General features: G+C 29.4%; 1 protein-coding gene across 12 annotated transcripts in view; it reads right to left on the reverse strand.

The window, feature by feature from the left end:
* Window positions 1-17211, reverse strand: part of LOC107448880 (endothelial transcription factor GATA-2-like) — a 304855-nt gene that overhangs the window by 54799 nt on the left and 232845 nt on the right. For 8 of the 12 annotated variants that reach the window (XM_071187711.2, XM_021147696.4, XM_071187714.2 and 5 more), the window contains 1 exon segment: window positions 4054-4770. In XM_071187711.2, the coding sequence (XP_071043812.1) occupies window positions 4054-4770 (717 nt within the window). 12 annotated transcript variants of the gene reach the window in all.

The raw sequence follows: 17211 nt of genomic DNA on the forward strand, positions 1-17211 counted from the left end.
AATTCTACAATAATATTTGTAAAGAAGATCTCATCAGTTGATAGGACATCTTTTATGTTTATTACTTGGGACAAAGGATTGATACTTCAGATAAGACATCCAATTCAGTTTTTGTTGGCAAAAAATGATTTGTTCAGGTCTCAAACTATACCAAATCGATATTATTTGTCATAATCGATATTAATTTGAATTCAGATTCAGACTGTACAAGTTCTCTCGATAGTAATAATCTTTTTAACAAAAAGTTTATAAACATATAAATTTAGTAGTAAAATGCGCACGAAAAGCTAAAATTAAAAAAAAATATTAATTGTTTTAATCAGTGAAGGAATTGATTTTTAATCTCATTTATTCAATCTTTATCAAATCTTTCTTACTAATTTTATTACCTTATTCAATTAAAAATTATTTGTCAATTTTTTTGATCGAGTCTCGTGTCTTTTGCACTTAGTTTCAAAGTTTGAACTTTGTTTCAAATAAGCAAGTAAAACAAATTTTTATTAAAATTTAAATTTTTGTTTAGTTTATAACTTATTATTCGAAAACACATTGCATAAAAACAAGTTTGTTATATTATTTTTACCACTAAAGCAAATTGGATAAATAAATAAATATTTCTTTTCTTGTAATTGAAATTTTTCAGCCAGATCCAACTAACTAAAAAGATTTTTCTTGTAAGTGACTTTTCCACTAGATCAAACTAAAAACTAATATTTTTTTTCTTGAAGTTAAAAACTTTCTAGATTTAAATAGCACTTAGTATTTTCTAATATTTAGAGACATTTTAAAATTTTCAGGATATTTTTTCGAACTATATTATTAATGAGAAAACATTTGATTTGCTTCAGAAATCAATACAAATAGATTAGATTTTGATAAAATCTAAAATATTTTTATGATTACATGCATTTAAACTTGATTGCAGCAAATAATCATCTCATAAAATCCAGAAATTATTTTTCCAAATGAAAAAACCTGAATAGTTATTTTTCTATTTTTAAAAATTTATTAAGATATTATTGAAATTGAACGCCTCATCCGAACGTCAATAGCGCGCTCTCAAATAAGCTGATGTTTTTTCTTTTTCTTTCTTTTTTTAATTTTTGAAAAAATAAGGTTTTAACTATAATATAAAATACCGTGAACTGTAATGTGATGCAAATTTGTTGCGAACTAAATAATACGGCTGAACTTTTCATCAAATTAGGGTTGCAGCAAATTTAAACACTATTACGATTCAACACACTCAAAAACTTTTTAACGGTGTGCAGTCAAATATTTTTAAATGTAAACAATTTACTAAGGGAATTTTTTGCAACTGTAAAAAATAAAAATATTTCATGGTAATAAAAAATCTATACAACATATAATATTTGATTGGACGTATGCTTCTTTATTCTTTCAAATTCGATTGCCTTCATCCTTCTCAGACAAATGAACATCCACGAAGTTTATTTGTTAGGTAAAAAAAGTGCATTTTCTACCACAAGCACTAAATGACCCTATTATTGAATTTGCGACATCAGAAACTACAATTTCTAAAGGTCCCAACCAAAATTGGTAGATGGAGAAGAAAAAAAAAGGCAAGAAAGAAAAAGGAATTTCGATTCCCATTTTGCATTCTTCCTTATTATTATTACTTCACTTCTTATAAAGCTAAAAGGGGAGGTAATAAAACCCCCCTGGAGGCAAGAAAAGAGAAAAAATAATAAAACAGGAAAAGAAACTGCATCCGCGTAGTTGAAGGCAAGAATTTGACTTTTACTTCGTTTCCAAATGCGGTCTATTGTAGGAAAAAACCATTTTGGAAAAGACCGCGTAATGGATAGAATATTATCTTTATAAAAGCTTACTTATCCAAGACCCTGCAAGTGGTACGCGGGTCTTGGAAAATAGAATGTATCTACCCCCCTGTTTTTGTTCGAATTGGTTAAAGCTACTGGCGAAAATTTTGCTCCTACCGCATATTATTGTGAACTTTCTTTAGAATCCGAAAGAAATTTATTTTGTGATGTTTATTCTTTAAAAACCATCAAGCCAGAAACATAGAAGGTAGAAATGAAAGCTCAGATGATTTTTTTTTTGTTTTTTTTTTTTTTTTTTGCAATCTTGGTGCATTTGTTCGAAGAATGGAACAGGAAATTTTTTTTATGCTCTCAGTAAAATGGCTCAAGACAATTTTAAATGCTCAGTCACAATTTTTTTAGCGAAAGATGTAAATAAACAAAAATATAATGTCGAATATTTGATGTACTAAGTATATTTTTTTTTAATATAAAATATACAAAGGCAAAAGTAAAAGAAACTGCTCAGTAAAAAATTTAGTAAGAAGAATTACGAAAAAGTACCGGCACCCTGAAACCTTAAAATCCATTTTACATTAAGATCTATTTTTATCGTAGAATTTTATATCGTAATATCTTATTTGTTTAATTTCTTTCTTTTTTTAACATTGAGACGAATTTACTTTTTGCAACATGAAGAATTAAATAAAAATAGATAACTGAAAATGAATAAAAAGAGAAACGCACATTAAACAAGCAAATGATTAAATGAAATGGAAAGGAGTAAAGGAATATAAAATAGAATAAGTTCGGGTTTTGCGTAATTTTTTAGGTGAATTTCATTAAAGAGGAAGAAGAAAATGAAACTTAATTCAAACTCGAAGCCTTAAGCCTCCATTACCAATTATAATTTCACTTTATGTTCTTATCTTTAACGTAGAATGAGATTAATCGATAGAGGTTAATTTTATAAAATTAACCTCTATCGATTAATCTTATTTAAAATATTATTATATATTTTATCCCAGTGTTAGTTTGATTCTAGAAGCGAATTATTTGAAGGAAAAAAAAACGTTCAGTTTCAATATTCCTAACGGTTCTGATTTCATAAAAATCTTTTAAAATAAAAAGCGTAACCTAATTGTTTTTCTACTTCTTTGCCATTTTTAAAATAGTTTTTTTTTAAAGAACCCAAAACAATAATACAAATGTTTAAGAAATTAAAAGCATGTCTTATTTTTTTCTGATAACTGATATTTGCAGTACTGTTCTGCACATTTTATAGTATGGATACATATAAATAAAATTAAGGTTGAATATATATATATGACTTGCTTAAGACAAAACTCACCTTAATATTCGAAAGATAATTTTAGAAATGTTCAAAAATATAAGTTTTTCGTTATACAGATGACTGAACTGTTTTTATATTTTTATACATATATTACACATTATGAGCAATAAAAATAAAGATATGCATCAGTTGTTAAAGTTATAAAGGCTAGTTAGTTTGTTCAATGTTTGCACGTAAGTTGTTTTACGAGAAAATGTATATGGTTATAAGCAATAACTTTTAAGCAAACATTAAATAGCAAAGATATAAAAAGCAGGAATACTTGAAAAGCAAAAGCAGAAATCTTTAAAATAATGTTCATTTTGCCCTTTTCAATCAAAAACTCAATGCTGGAAACTGAAACCATTTTTTGAAACATTACGATGTCGTCGAACATTATTTGACGGCGAACCAAAAAATCGAATTAAATTTGAAGCAATTAACTTAATTTGAACCTTAGTACGGTGTCAGACAATTTTAATTATTGTCTGGCTTGTAAATACAAACTTAGTCTGCAAATATGGTTAAATTTACTTTTTTTCCAAATCATGCTACCATGCTAAATTGCTAATGATCAAACAAGCGTAATTGTTATGGTATTGTTTGTAAATACAAACTTGGTACGCAAATAGGGATAAAAACCATTGCTCATGGAACCATTACACTTGAATTATGTAGTGGTTTACTGGTACTATATTTTTTTTAAAATTGTGTACCATTTTTTTGGAAATGTATGAACATTAAATCAAATATTTCTGCTAATATAATATTAGATAGCAATTTGTAAATAAGCAAAAGGGATTGGGCAAGGGTAGAGATAGGAAAGGGCAGTGGAGATAAGTCGTGTGAGTAGATAGAGTGAGCCGTTGTTGAAGTTAGTGCCAAGCAGAAATATCCCATTGTTAGTAGTGTAGGGCGTAAAGAAATCTGTCTTACCGGCACTCGATCGCCCTTTACTCCTTGGTTTACCACTGGAGGAGCTGCTGGAACTTTGCATAGAAGATGTCTTTCCCGTAGAAGAGCCCAGAAATGAGCTATGGAACGGATAAGCCGTTCCGGAATAGTCCGCAGATCCACCCGATGGGGGTGGACCAGCAACGTAAGGGGAATAGGTGGGCATATGATGGTGGTGATGGTGATGGGAAGGCTGGTGGTGATGTACGGGATTAAGAGTTGAAGAAAAAGCTGTACTACCTTCTCTGGGCTTGCCACCGCTGCTGGAAGAACCGCAGTTGCTGAGGGCCGAACCCAGGGAAGTGATCATGTTGGGCGTGTGGTGACCCTTTATGTCCTCTCCACTGCTGGACACTACAAGTCCTGACGCTGAACCGCCATAATCGCCACTACTAACCCCACCGTTAGTGGGGTGTGTTGTCACAGTGTCCGGCGTCGCGTCTTTGGGGGGTGTAGGTGGAAAGCTGAAGAGATGAGGACTAGAATGTGGAGGTAAGGAACCAGAGTGGGGTGGAGCGTGGACTCCGAGAGGACCTCCCGAAGACCCGCTCGGGTGGTGAGGTGGTTTGCCGGAAAAAGGCGAGCACCAGGCTGATCCATGTGCTGGATGTGGCACCATGGGCTTGCCTCCTTCTGAGATCCACGGATGAAGAGGAGAATGGAAGTGCGGCCTGCACATTTGACTGCTGGGCATTCGGGCTGTGAAAATGAAAAGAAACAACATTGGATCAACAACCTAGTTTTACGTTGAACAGCAATATATTTCAATTTAAGTTAAAATTTTAAAAAAAGTAACATAAATATAAGCATTGAATTCTGTTAAAAATATCTTTCTTGCACTATATGATTCAAATTAAGCCTTGAAATTAGTTGACTTGAGATCAAAGGTTATGAAGGTTTAGGCTCAAAGGTTTTATTTTTATACATAACTGCCTGCTTATAATTAAGAAGAATAAAAAACTTTCAGATGATTAGTCAAAGATAAGAGTCAATTTTCACAAATGCAGTAGTTACGGTAATTGAAACAGTCAATAATTTTCGATGCTACATTGGAAAGTCATCTTCAATTCCCTGTACAATGAAATACAAAAAATGATGGAGATAAGCATTACAAATTAGCAGATAGACATAAAGAATCTGCTCGTGTGATACGTTTATCCCCGCTATTTTTTCTGTATTTTTTGTGTACTAAAAATGATTTCTAAATGCAGCATCAAAAATTGTATACTATTTTCGAAACCACATCTGACTTTTAAAAATTTTGCTCACCATCAACTGCAAAAGGAAAGTAAATAATTGAAAGAATAATCAATTTTCAAACAGGTCTCTTCCTTTCGAATTCAATTATTCAAGTGTTATTTTGTTACAAAAGTACCGAAAGTTCTGGCACTCTGTTCGTCTCTGACCAAAAACAATGTATAAATTCTCCAAATTTTCTATGTTTAAAATAATTTTGTCACTAAAAAAAAACGTAATCCAGTAAATTGTTGATTATATTTCCGCACACAGTGTTATAGTAAACCAACTTAAGTGAGAACTTCACCTCCATTTTTTTTATTTAATACTTATTATTTTTGTATTTATTTAATATCTATACTAAAAAATTTTTGAATTCGCATAAAGTTTCAAAACAATCTGAATAAACAAGAAAGATAAAACTAAACAGAATCAGTCAAGCGTTGGCAAAACAATAATGCAGAAAATTTCTATCTTAAAACTACAAATGCAGTGATACAGACATAGCATAAAGGAAAACTATATTACCACATTTTAACTAGTAATCAAGAAATAAAAACTTATGAAGTATAGCTAAATAGAAACTTCACAAAGTACATTTATTTATACTCAATTGTATTTCACGAGGCATTAAGATAACGCTAATCATCCTTTCTCTGGAAACTCAAACCAACGAAGAAACCTTGAAACTAAATGCATAAATAGAAGAAAAAATTACGTATAATTTTCCTAAATGTGTGTTTAATGCCTATGTACTAAAATTAAAGTCGGTAATATGTATATAAAGGAAAAAATCAATTTCTACCTTGTGTCAAATGGTAACATTGTTTTACACATCATTAATTTACTCTTTATGTGTAATTTTCTACAACAAGAGTTGATCATTGTTGCATTGAATATTACTTTTATCAATATTGGAGGATACATTATATAGCACTAGTCTCTTAAGTTTTTATGACACTACATTGCAAGCAAATGTCTCCTATGAGTTAAGCACCGTACCCGAGCCTATTAAAGGGTTAACACAAGTGTTTGCGTGACTCGGATTTGTGTTCCATAAACACGTTTCATCAATATCCGAAAATGATACCTTTTAGACAAAATCTCGAAAATTTGAGAAGGAGTACTATTTACTCTCCATTTTTCCGACCAGTTGATTCATTATCCTCTGAAATAATAGAATGAAGAAAGCTGTAAAAGTAAACGAAGAATGAAATTATAGGCTGATTATGGTGGTTGGGGGTTCTCAAGAAACTATTTCTTCATAACGATGTTAACGAGTGAATGCTGGTTATCAACTAGAAGCTCTTTAGTGATTGTTAAGTGCAGGGTATTATAATGCTGCTACTCACTTTATAACTTTCTTATGTACCGGAATTTTAAATGAAAAATGTAACAAACCATGAAATACTTTAAATATTTATGTCTTTTCTTAAGGATTTATTTTATTTCGAAGTAAAATTTAGTGATATTTCAAAATTAAATAAACTTTAGCGATATTGTAAAAAAATAAATTACTACAATATTACAAAACTTATGTACATTATTGTGATTTTAACGGTTAGTGTTTTCCTACAAATTGCAAGCATTTCGATAGTTAGACATCACACTTTGTTTATAAAAAATAAACGAATAGTGTTATTTTCAAATGAAAAACTATTTTTATCAGCAACCTTTTATTTATGAAAAGTTTCCGAAATTTGTAAATTTCTCATAATGATTTGTAAACTTGACTAAGATTATTTGTACCAAAAAAGTTGATTCGTCAGCTTTTATTAACAATTAGAAACAGAGTTTGTTTAAACATATTTTTTCCTTATTTTGCATTAATTTATGTCAAAACATGTGAAAAATATTATATTTAGCATTTTAACAATTTATGGTTATGAAATAAAGCATGAAATACCGTTGTCTTCTCTGCGTTAAAGGTAAAATCTTAAAAACACAGCTCATTTCAGAACAATATTTTTTCAAATGTGCCCTTATTTGTAGTTATTTAGATCTAAGAGAAACAGTTACTCATCATTGAAATTTCTTTAATTTACAAAATCATTAATTGACACATTTTCGAATAGGAATGGAAAAAATAAATTTTAAACTACTTTTTTAGGATTTTACATTTTAGTACAAATGCAATTTCGATAATCTAACAGTTGTTTTTTAGTAACTATTAGACTGTTTTTTATAATTAACAAATACTAAAATATATTTTTGCTGGTAATTAAAGCGTCGGAAAAAAATATATACAAATGACATCAGTGTCCCATCTGCATCAAAGGGTTAAGAAATATTAAGAAACAACGTTTAAAACTGATAAAAATTATTCAAAATTTTTGAACAAACGATGATATAGAATTTAGCTTCTTTTTACGAAAAGAAATTCATTTTCCTATTGTTGTTTTTATACAATATACTCTCGATTTCTCGAACTTCGATATCTCGAAAACCATGTTCTGTCAATAAAAATATTTTCCTCTTCGCATTATATATCCACCTAATGTTAATTTAAATTCCCATGTTGAAGGCTATCTTCTCAAAACCTTGCTATGTTGAATTTTTTCAAAATAAAAAATGTATTTTTCCGGAAAAATCACTATGTAAGATCACTGTAAACCAATTTTCTATTTAATGTATAATTATTTTTGTCATACTTTTAAAAATAAAATTATCATTGTTGTATTTGAACTTATAGTCAACTATCATTACATACATATTGAAGAGTAGTTATTTTAATGTTTCATGACTTTACTTTTTAGAGAAATATCTTAGAATATATTTTTTTACTTTTTAGAAAATATTTAGTTCTGAACTTGTTATCTCGAAAACTCACTATCTCGAAATTTTTTCAGCATCCCTTCAACTTTGAGACGTCGAGAGTGTACTCTACTTCAATTTTTGATGCTTTTATATGTAGATATTTACATATATATGTAGATTTCATGTATAAAAAAGGTCACATGGTTTGTAATTTGTGTAAAATTTGAAAAATAACATCTGTGCAATAACCTGTGATTTCGTTGAAATTAATATTTTTAATTATTATAGTTAGAATTCGAAAGACAATTATATAATGGTAACGGCTCAGTGCAAAATTTAAAAAATAATAATTTCATCGTGGCAATGGAATGTAAATTATGCAAAAATTTGAAAGCGTAATTCTTGAAGCGAGTATTAATAAAAAGGTGTTCGTATACTCCAATATTTTACAGGTAGATTGGTCACAAACGAAGTTGGAAGAGAAAAAGTTAAATGCGGATAAATTAAATGATATACTTGAAAGCAAGTGAATGTCGAATGCAGATTTCGACGCTTCCGCTCCACTGAAACATTTATCCACAACGATGTTTATTCAGCGGCTGCGGATGCCATTTTAACGTGTGGGAAAGGAAAATACTGAAGTCGTTTATAGATGCTTCCTTTTGTTTTAATTTCTCTGCTGCTGCTCTTACACCATTTGAAATTCCGATTCGGAAATTACTCCTCCTCCTCCCTACTCACTTTCTTACATTTACATTGATTTTCATTTGAACTTTTTTCGGGCACTCTTCGCTGTCATAATCAAAATTGAAAATTTTAGATGATTTAGTTTCTTAATAATTCATAGAATAAATAATGAAATATTTCTGCAAGGAAAAAAAAACAATAAATAACAACTGCTTTTAAAGTAGCTGTTTTCTTATTTTTAGCGGTTTCTAATTTAGATTTAACAAAGAATAAAATCTATAAAAATAACAATGGAAATATTTTAAAAATAGAATACTTTTAAATTTGCTTAATAATAACTCTCAATTCGTATTGAACACATAAGATTAAATTATCAATATTCGTAGGTTTCATTAATACATATTTTTTTTTGAATTAACATTAAATTTATTAGGGGGACTGGAAAGTAATGTCGCTTAAGTGCATTTGATAATTGTTATCAAGATTTTATTTTTAATTAGTAATGCATTCACCCTCGTTAGCAACAACCTTTCAATGTTGGATTGAAAATGAATAGAAATGGACTGAAAAAAAATTGGTTTTTACTGCGCCAAAACGACATTACTTTCCGGTCCCCCTAATAATTTAATTTTCAAGTATTTCATTGCAAACTGCATCCAATAAAAGTAAAATAAACCACTTTTGTGTATCAATGACTACAGATCATAGTTAATATAAGATTCGCTAACAACAATAGAAAAGTCTTGACATTTAAACTGTTATATAATTTTAAAAAATGATAAATTTGAAGAAAACTTTCAAAAGTATGAAATATTGTAGCTAATTTTATAGCATCAAGTCTAAAGAAGAATTAGATATAGTGCTATAAATCGATAAAAGAAATCGATTAGGTGAGATTGAATCTTCATTCAAACATAGAATAAAAAGGAATATGAATAAATGAGTTTTCTGTCGTAACCGGGAAGAGAGAGCTGCTAGAGAAACGAGCGTATTAACCTCTCTACCTTTTCATCACAAAGTCCAACGGTTTAAAAGTCATATAAAAATGTAGCAGAACTCTAAGAATGCACTGAGATGATACGTGACCGAGGAAGCAGATTAGAGAGTTAAGTGTTCTGTCAAAACACAAGTGATTTTATGACATAAAAAAAAAATTAAATATTTACTTTGTAATTAAAGTTTATGCTTATTTTACTAATATTAAATATATTTTAAGTCTAAAACACCCTCCATATACGCGTTTGGGTGCCACAGCACCCAAAGTATAACAGTGCACTAACTGAAACCAAGGAAAAAAAATTACCCATTTGTAAAATGTTTTTATTTTTTTCCTGCATAGCTTTCATAAATGCCACAACATTTCAAGCCATGGGTTGTAAATAATTGATGTTTGTTCTCTTATCGGCCAATGAACTGGATTGGTTTTCAATCCCACCCAAAATACTTTTCTTTTGACGCCACAAATTTCCTTTCCTTCTTCAGTATTCATATAATGTATATGTATTAAAATAGCAATCAAGACATTAATTTTGAGTAAGTCAATCATAAAAAGAACGTAAAAATACTTCAAATTAATGTTATGCAAACGTTACTGAATATACAAAGAAAAATCTGGAAAACAAACAACTCCGAAAAGTTCCAAAATTATCGTCTGCTTCTTTTATTTGATCTTGTTGTGCTGCCTTTTTATTAATGCTTATGTTAACCTGTTTTTTTATGACTCTTACAACTATTTATTTTTGATTATGTTGTTGAAGTTGATCTAGTCGATGAAGTTTATAAAGTCGTGTGCAAACTTGAAAAACCTAGAACAGCACCCATTTTCCCAATGGGTAAAAAGTACTCTTAACAGAAAAAAAAATGAAAAGATACTTGGCCGAATAGTCCGTGAAACAACCTTTTTCTTTTAGAGTTAGACCAAAATGCATGAGGGAAGATAAATTAGATTAGGTTCAGTATTTTTACCTCTTGCTGAACTTCACTCTTCATTGGCAACCTCAAGGTTTACCCTCCATAGCCTCAACATATGTTTTATTTCTTTATTTCGCTAGCCTCAACAAATATTTATTTCAATGTACAGAAAATGGTTTCTGATCTGGTAGAGCTTTAGAAGAGATGAAAATAGAGGAGAATTTGAAAAAAAAAAGAGGGAAAATGTGAGGGGAGTTTGATTGGAGCATAGGGAATATATAAAACAGAATAGTTTAAAAGGGAATAGATCTTTGCCCGAAAACATACGCATTTATCAAAATTTTTCTAAAAGGGGAGAAAAAAAATTTGAAACATAACATCAACTGATTTGTTTCGGAAATATTCAAAGATAACAGAATATCAATCTTTCAATAAAATTTTCAGTTTTATTTAACTTTAGATTTCATTTTGAGCCAGGTTTGAGATTGTTATAAACAATAAATTCGAAGCAGAGGATTTCGAGAAAATAAATAAAAATAAGGCCAAAATATTGACTTTAAAAAAATTAAATGAATTTAAAAGAAGAAAAATATTTGGACTTAAAATTTATCAAATTTTTGTGATAATGAGCAATTTTAATATTTTTAGAGTATGAAGAAAATATTTTCAAATAGAAATTAGTTTAATGGAAAATCGTATGGAATTCTTAATTTAGGCATAGCGAGCTCGTTTACATTTTTGTAAAAAAATCAGAATTAGCTTTAAATTTATTGAGTTTAACTGACAGATACTCTTTAATTTAAATAAATTTTTTGAAAATACTACTTAATGCTAAGTAATTCACGGAAAAAAGCATCCATTATTTACTCATTAAAAAAACTTTGATTGGCTAAATTTTGAATTGACCAACTACTATTTATAGGTAAAACATTAAAAGCTAATTTTTTTTTTTTTTTTTTTTTTTTTTTTTTTTTTTTGCACTTTGAAATAAAAGTTTATATTAAATAGAATATTTTTCTTTTAAATGCTCGCTGATGAATGCTAACAAGAATGGCTTAAATTAAATTATCATAAAATAATACATAAAATAGAATGTTTCGCTTTTGATTCACCAATGAATGTTAACTATAAGTGCACAACTTAGTCTATCAGGGTTCACATAACTTAAAATCCTTTGCTCTTAAATATTCACAGTAGGACAAGGTGAAAACAAATAACTTATTAAATCCTATTCGTGTCTCTAAAAATAAATTGGTTTCGGAAAATAAAATACAGCTGCCATTTATCGTTGAGAAAAAATTCTCCAAAATATTCCAAGTATAGTTTGATATAGAAGACGGCCTGAGAAAAGCAAATAGAATAAGTAAAAGAAAACTGCAGCGATATAATTTTGTCTATTATACCAGGAAGTCTAGAGAAAGGAAGAATAAAAATAAAAAAAAAAGATTGAGAAAAAACATTAATAAGCCTACTCTTCACTCAATTCAAAATCGTGACAGCATTTAAGCAATGTAGAAACAGAAACAGTAACCTCTTCCTGGCAAGCGTGAATACACACCGAAAGTTTTCCAAAAATTGTCCTTGCTGGAAAAAATAAAATAAAAAAGAGTACAGGTGGATATTTGGAAGAGGGGGTGAGGTGTGGAGAGAAGGTGACGAACTCATTTGTAATACAATAGTTGGTTAAAGAGAAGCTTAAATGGCCTAAGAGTTTACATTGGGATCGTAATCTAGGAAATCATCACCAAGCTTGAATTGTGTAGGCATCTAGGCAATTTGTAAAACATGATAATCGTTTTCCTTTTTTTAAACACACACCCTTCGAGGAATGATCATAGAACACGAATGAAAACGACAAATCGTGTTCCTTTTCCGATCCAATTTAAATCGAAGAATCTCTAGAGGGTGAGGGTTTTGCACTTCTTAAAGATCCAATTCTTCCTTCAGATTTCATCACGCTTTGATAGCAGATGTTGAAAAGTTTTTATCTGGACGTTATCAGTGATGATTCTTCATTAAATGGTGGTGTCGGTTAGCAGCTGAAGCCGGCAGAAATTTGATAGTCTTAGATTATTCGAAATTTCAAGCGTAGGTGGAAGTAAAATAATTTGATCATTATGAACGCTGGTATTGAAGAAAGATAAGTAATGGCATCTCAGGTTATGAGAGCTTTTTTCGTCATAGAATGACAGTTCGAATCTTACGCGCATATTTTCAATGTAATAAAAGTAATTTAAAGAAAGATGTAAAAGTGTATTATATGTCGAATTAGGTTATTATCGTGCGCTTTAAAATTGATTGTAGTTTTATAATAATTTGGGTAGTTTTAAATTAAGAATGTGGACAAAATAAGCTAAGTATTAATTTAAAAAATTTAAAATAAAAAAATTACATTTAGTGTTTGGAATACAAATATATAAATCTAAATTAAACCCGAAAATACATTACGTTATAATTTTACGAATTTATTTATTGTTATATTGTAAACAATTTAACATTCATCATTAGTGTTCATTAGCGTTCGTTCCAGTAAGATACAAAGCCTTATATTTATGATTAAAAAAAAAAAAAAAAACGAAATTAAGTATCAAAATTATAACGTAATTTAAAAGTTTAAAAAAAAAGCCAGGAACGACCTCAAACATATTACGCAGAAATATTTTTTATTTCAGTTTTCCATTCCCTTCCTTAAAAACTTCCTCATCTGACAAAAAACATGCATCCATCATTAATCAGATAAATTTTAAAGATTAATTTGAAGTTATCTTCCTAAAGAAGGACAAAACAATCATCACTGAACTCAAGGAGTCAAATGACGATTGCACTTACTGTTGTAACCGTAACTCTTTCTGTATTATTTTATACTGATGACAAACTGCGATCATCAAAAATCAATAAGTGATGTTTTAGTATCTATTCTACTTTTACTTTTGTTTTATACTTTACTGGAAGTAAGCAAAGCGCTTTCAGTTTGCTGAAAAGTTAAATTTTTAATAAAATATGAACATTTATTAATATTATCATTTATAAATATTAAGAAATGTTTATAATTTCACTCATACACCATATAATATGTTTCTTTTTTTTTTCTTTTTTTAAAAACTCAATCTTCTTCAATTGTTTTTTAAACTTTTGCTCCACTTTCCCTAAACTACTTATCGAGTTTAGTTATTTATTTATTATTATTATTACGTAACAAAGCTCAATCTTTATTTGAATAGCAATACGATACAGTTTCCACCTGTATAAAGTAGAAGGAAACATCGGACATTCTTAGCTACTGTCAAGTCAAAGTGACTGTTGTGGAGTGTAAAGTTTCTACATAACAGCATGAGTAAATAAATATTCGTGACCCTGTTATAAAGGAGAGCCCACCGAACAGTTAAACGGCTGTGGTCGGGGTCACCCCAATAAGGCATCTTTTGCACCAGGGTACATTGAACGCATGGTGTTGTGTGTGACGGACTACTGAAACACTTTATCGCGTGCGTTCGTTTTTCATGTGCCGCTTTCCGAAAAGTAAAGGGAAATAATAATATCGACCAAATAAAGAGAGAAAAGAATCAACAAAATAAAATAATATTGTAAGTGCAACACTGTGTAGAGTTTCATAGGGTGGTCTTAAAAAATAAAAAGAAAAAAAATTCTTTTTGCTAGAGTGCGGCCAGTGCAAGAGCACGTAATGTCTGCCAGCCAGGCGTTAAGTTTGGGAACCACCGCTAACCTACAAACTTACTCGATTCATTTTTTTTCGCTTGTTTTCCCTCAGAAAAGTCACGAAATTTCTAACCACAGGTGTATGTAATCGCTTTCGGTAGTTGATTCCTAAGACACTTCGAACATAATAGAAAATGAACAACACAATAACTCCCTTAATATTCTTTCCATAAATTTTATAAGTAAACTGCAAAAATTTTTTTGAAAAATTACAGTAAAAGTTTCGACACTCAGGATGATAAGTATTATTACCATAATTTTCACAGTAATAATTACTGAATTACAGTGACTCAGTAAATATCGTTGTAAAAATTACATTGCATGAGATTTTTTTGTTCCATAAAATTTTACAGTAGATAATTGAATTTACGGTAAAAAGTACTGACACGCTGAGTGCCAGTTACTTTTCACCGCAATTTTTTCAGGAATTTTTTCTATAGTGTGTAATAACTTAAAAGCATACGATATTTTGTTGAATTTACTTGCTACCTAAACTTTATAATTTTTTTAAATATAAATTTGGAATTTATCTTAATCTGTTTAATTTTTTGAGATTTACCGCAATAATAATTAACATATTTCCAAATCAGTAATTCTAAGTTTTCCTCTGAATAGGAAATACCTTTTTGATCCAAAAAACTTAAATTTAAATTATGAAATGATGTTGGATGATTTCAGACAAAAAAAAAAAACTTTTGAACTTTATGGTTTTTATAAACCGATAGGCTTTATACAGCTCATATTTTCTAACTCATCATCTAAAATCCATCTAGAGACGAATTCTTAAGATAAATCTGTAAACTTAGCTGAAGTAGATTTAAGAAAAATAAATAAATAAAAAATAAAAAAAAACTCTGTATCCCAATTTGTGACAAATCTTTTCAAGAAAAAACTCCTTTCCGATGATTATGAAGTAGTCCTAAGAAGAGCAAAGAGCTATCAACTGTGTCATTATCCAATTATCATAACAAAGATTATTCAGTATAAACTTATATGGTATTATTACAAGGTACTGAACAAGGTTCTTCATTCTAGGTATTGAATTAAAAAGGAAACTCAGTATGCCTCGTGTCCTTAATGAAATCCATAGGATCATGCTTTGAAATCTATCCTATAAAAAAGTATAATTATATTAAAACTTCAAGCTTCAAAATAAATCTTACGTGAATTTTTTTAAAAATTTCTAGGTATAATCCCTATTATATCTCTAGAGATTTTTAATCAGAAAACCCTCGAAGCCCCTTAAATATGGTCATGAAGCTGTCCTGAAAATGTCAGTAACTGCAATCTGTACCAGAATATAAATACTATTACAGAGTTAATTTGGTATCAATCTATGCAAAAATTTAGTGGAATTATCATTTATAAATATAGATTTAAAAAAAAAAAAAGAAGACTCGGCTACAACATTTATTTAACAATAATTCATATGCTCAAATCCATCATCTTAAATCCATCTAAGGAAGAATCGGTGAAATTAGAACTAAAGCTTAGATGAAATTTTGAAAACTCTAGTAGAAATCCCAAATATCAACAAAGATTTTCAAATAATAAAAAAAAAACCTTTCCAGACATTCCTTTTCGATGGGCCAATCTTAAAGATTTTAGCAATTGTCAACTGTGCCAAAATCCAAATACCATTACAAAACTATCTAGGTATAAACTTATATGGATACTCAGTGAAATGTTCATTCATTCAAGGTACTAATTTAAAAATAAAAAGACTGAATAAGAAACATGTCTTGAACAATAATTCATTTGATCACATGTTCAAATCCATCATCTTACGACAAACTATAGAAGAATTCATAATGTGAGTCGGTAAACGAAAGCTCGAGCAGATTTTTCCCCAAAATCTCTCGATATAATCCCAATTACCAACAGATATTTTCAATCAAAAACCCCGCTAAACCCCTTCCCCAAGGGATGTTGGCAGCTGTCCCAAAAGCCCAACACCATCTCTCAAAAGATAATAATCTCTGATGGAATCATAGGATAGCATTATGTCATCGCTACATTTTCTCTGCTACACCAAGTCAATGAGCAAATAAACATTTACTCTCAAACACTTAATGATAGAGTACTTATCACTTTTTTTTATTATTTTTATGATAATGCTTTTTATAAGGTGCGTGCGTTGTCTGAGATAGTGGCTATCTCACCTTCCTTCCTACCCCCATCAGTAATCTTGGAGATACGATGAAACGATTTAAAGCTATTAACCGGACCTTCGGTTGATTGGTTGTCGTGATGGTGAAAAGATCGATTAAAATGAAACGATGTCCGTCAGGGCTATTTTCAACCAGCGAAGAAACTCGAAGCAAAAATAGAGAGTAAAATGCTTGTTTATGACTTTAATTTAAAATCGGAAAATTAATCGGGATAATGTCTTCGGAAACATAGATATGTTTCATATAAATGTTATGTAGATGAGAACTTTTTGGGTTATTTTCACGTTAATTCCATTGCCTTTCTTTATTATTAAAATGAAATCTGATAAATTAATAAATTCCGGTTTCCTTAATTTATGCCCCCTCTTTTTTTTCGATAAACAGTCCTTTGAGTATCTACGAACAATTAAAAATTCATTACTCATTGCTTCAAGAATAATTTATGTACTCATAATTGTTTTATAATTAAATATATAAGGAGAAAATTACTGATAAAATAATTCAAATTGGGCATTACTACTCTTACTTTAAACAATACTTCATTTGAAATAAAATGCATATTTCCTTATGCATTTTTATTATATTCAAATCGTATACGAAAACTAACCTGTCTTATTTTAAACCACATATATTTGAACATTTTTTAAGTTATCTACATTTT

Source organism: Parasteatoda tepidariorum, chromosome 2, assembly GCF_982258835.1.
Source record: "Parasteatoda tepidariorum strain Cologne lab strain chromosome 2, Ptep-v5.0, whole genome shotgun sequence".
Lineage (NCBI taxonomy): Eukaryota > Metazoa > Arthropoda > Arachnida > Araneae > Theridiidae > Parasteatoda > Parasteatoda tepidariorum.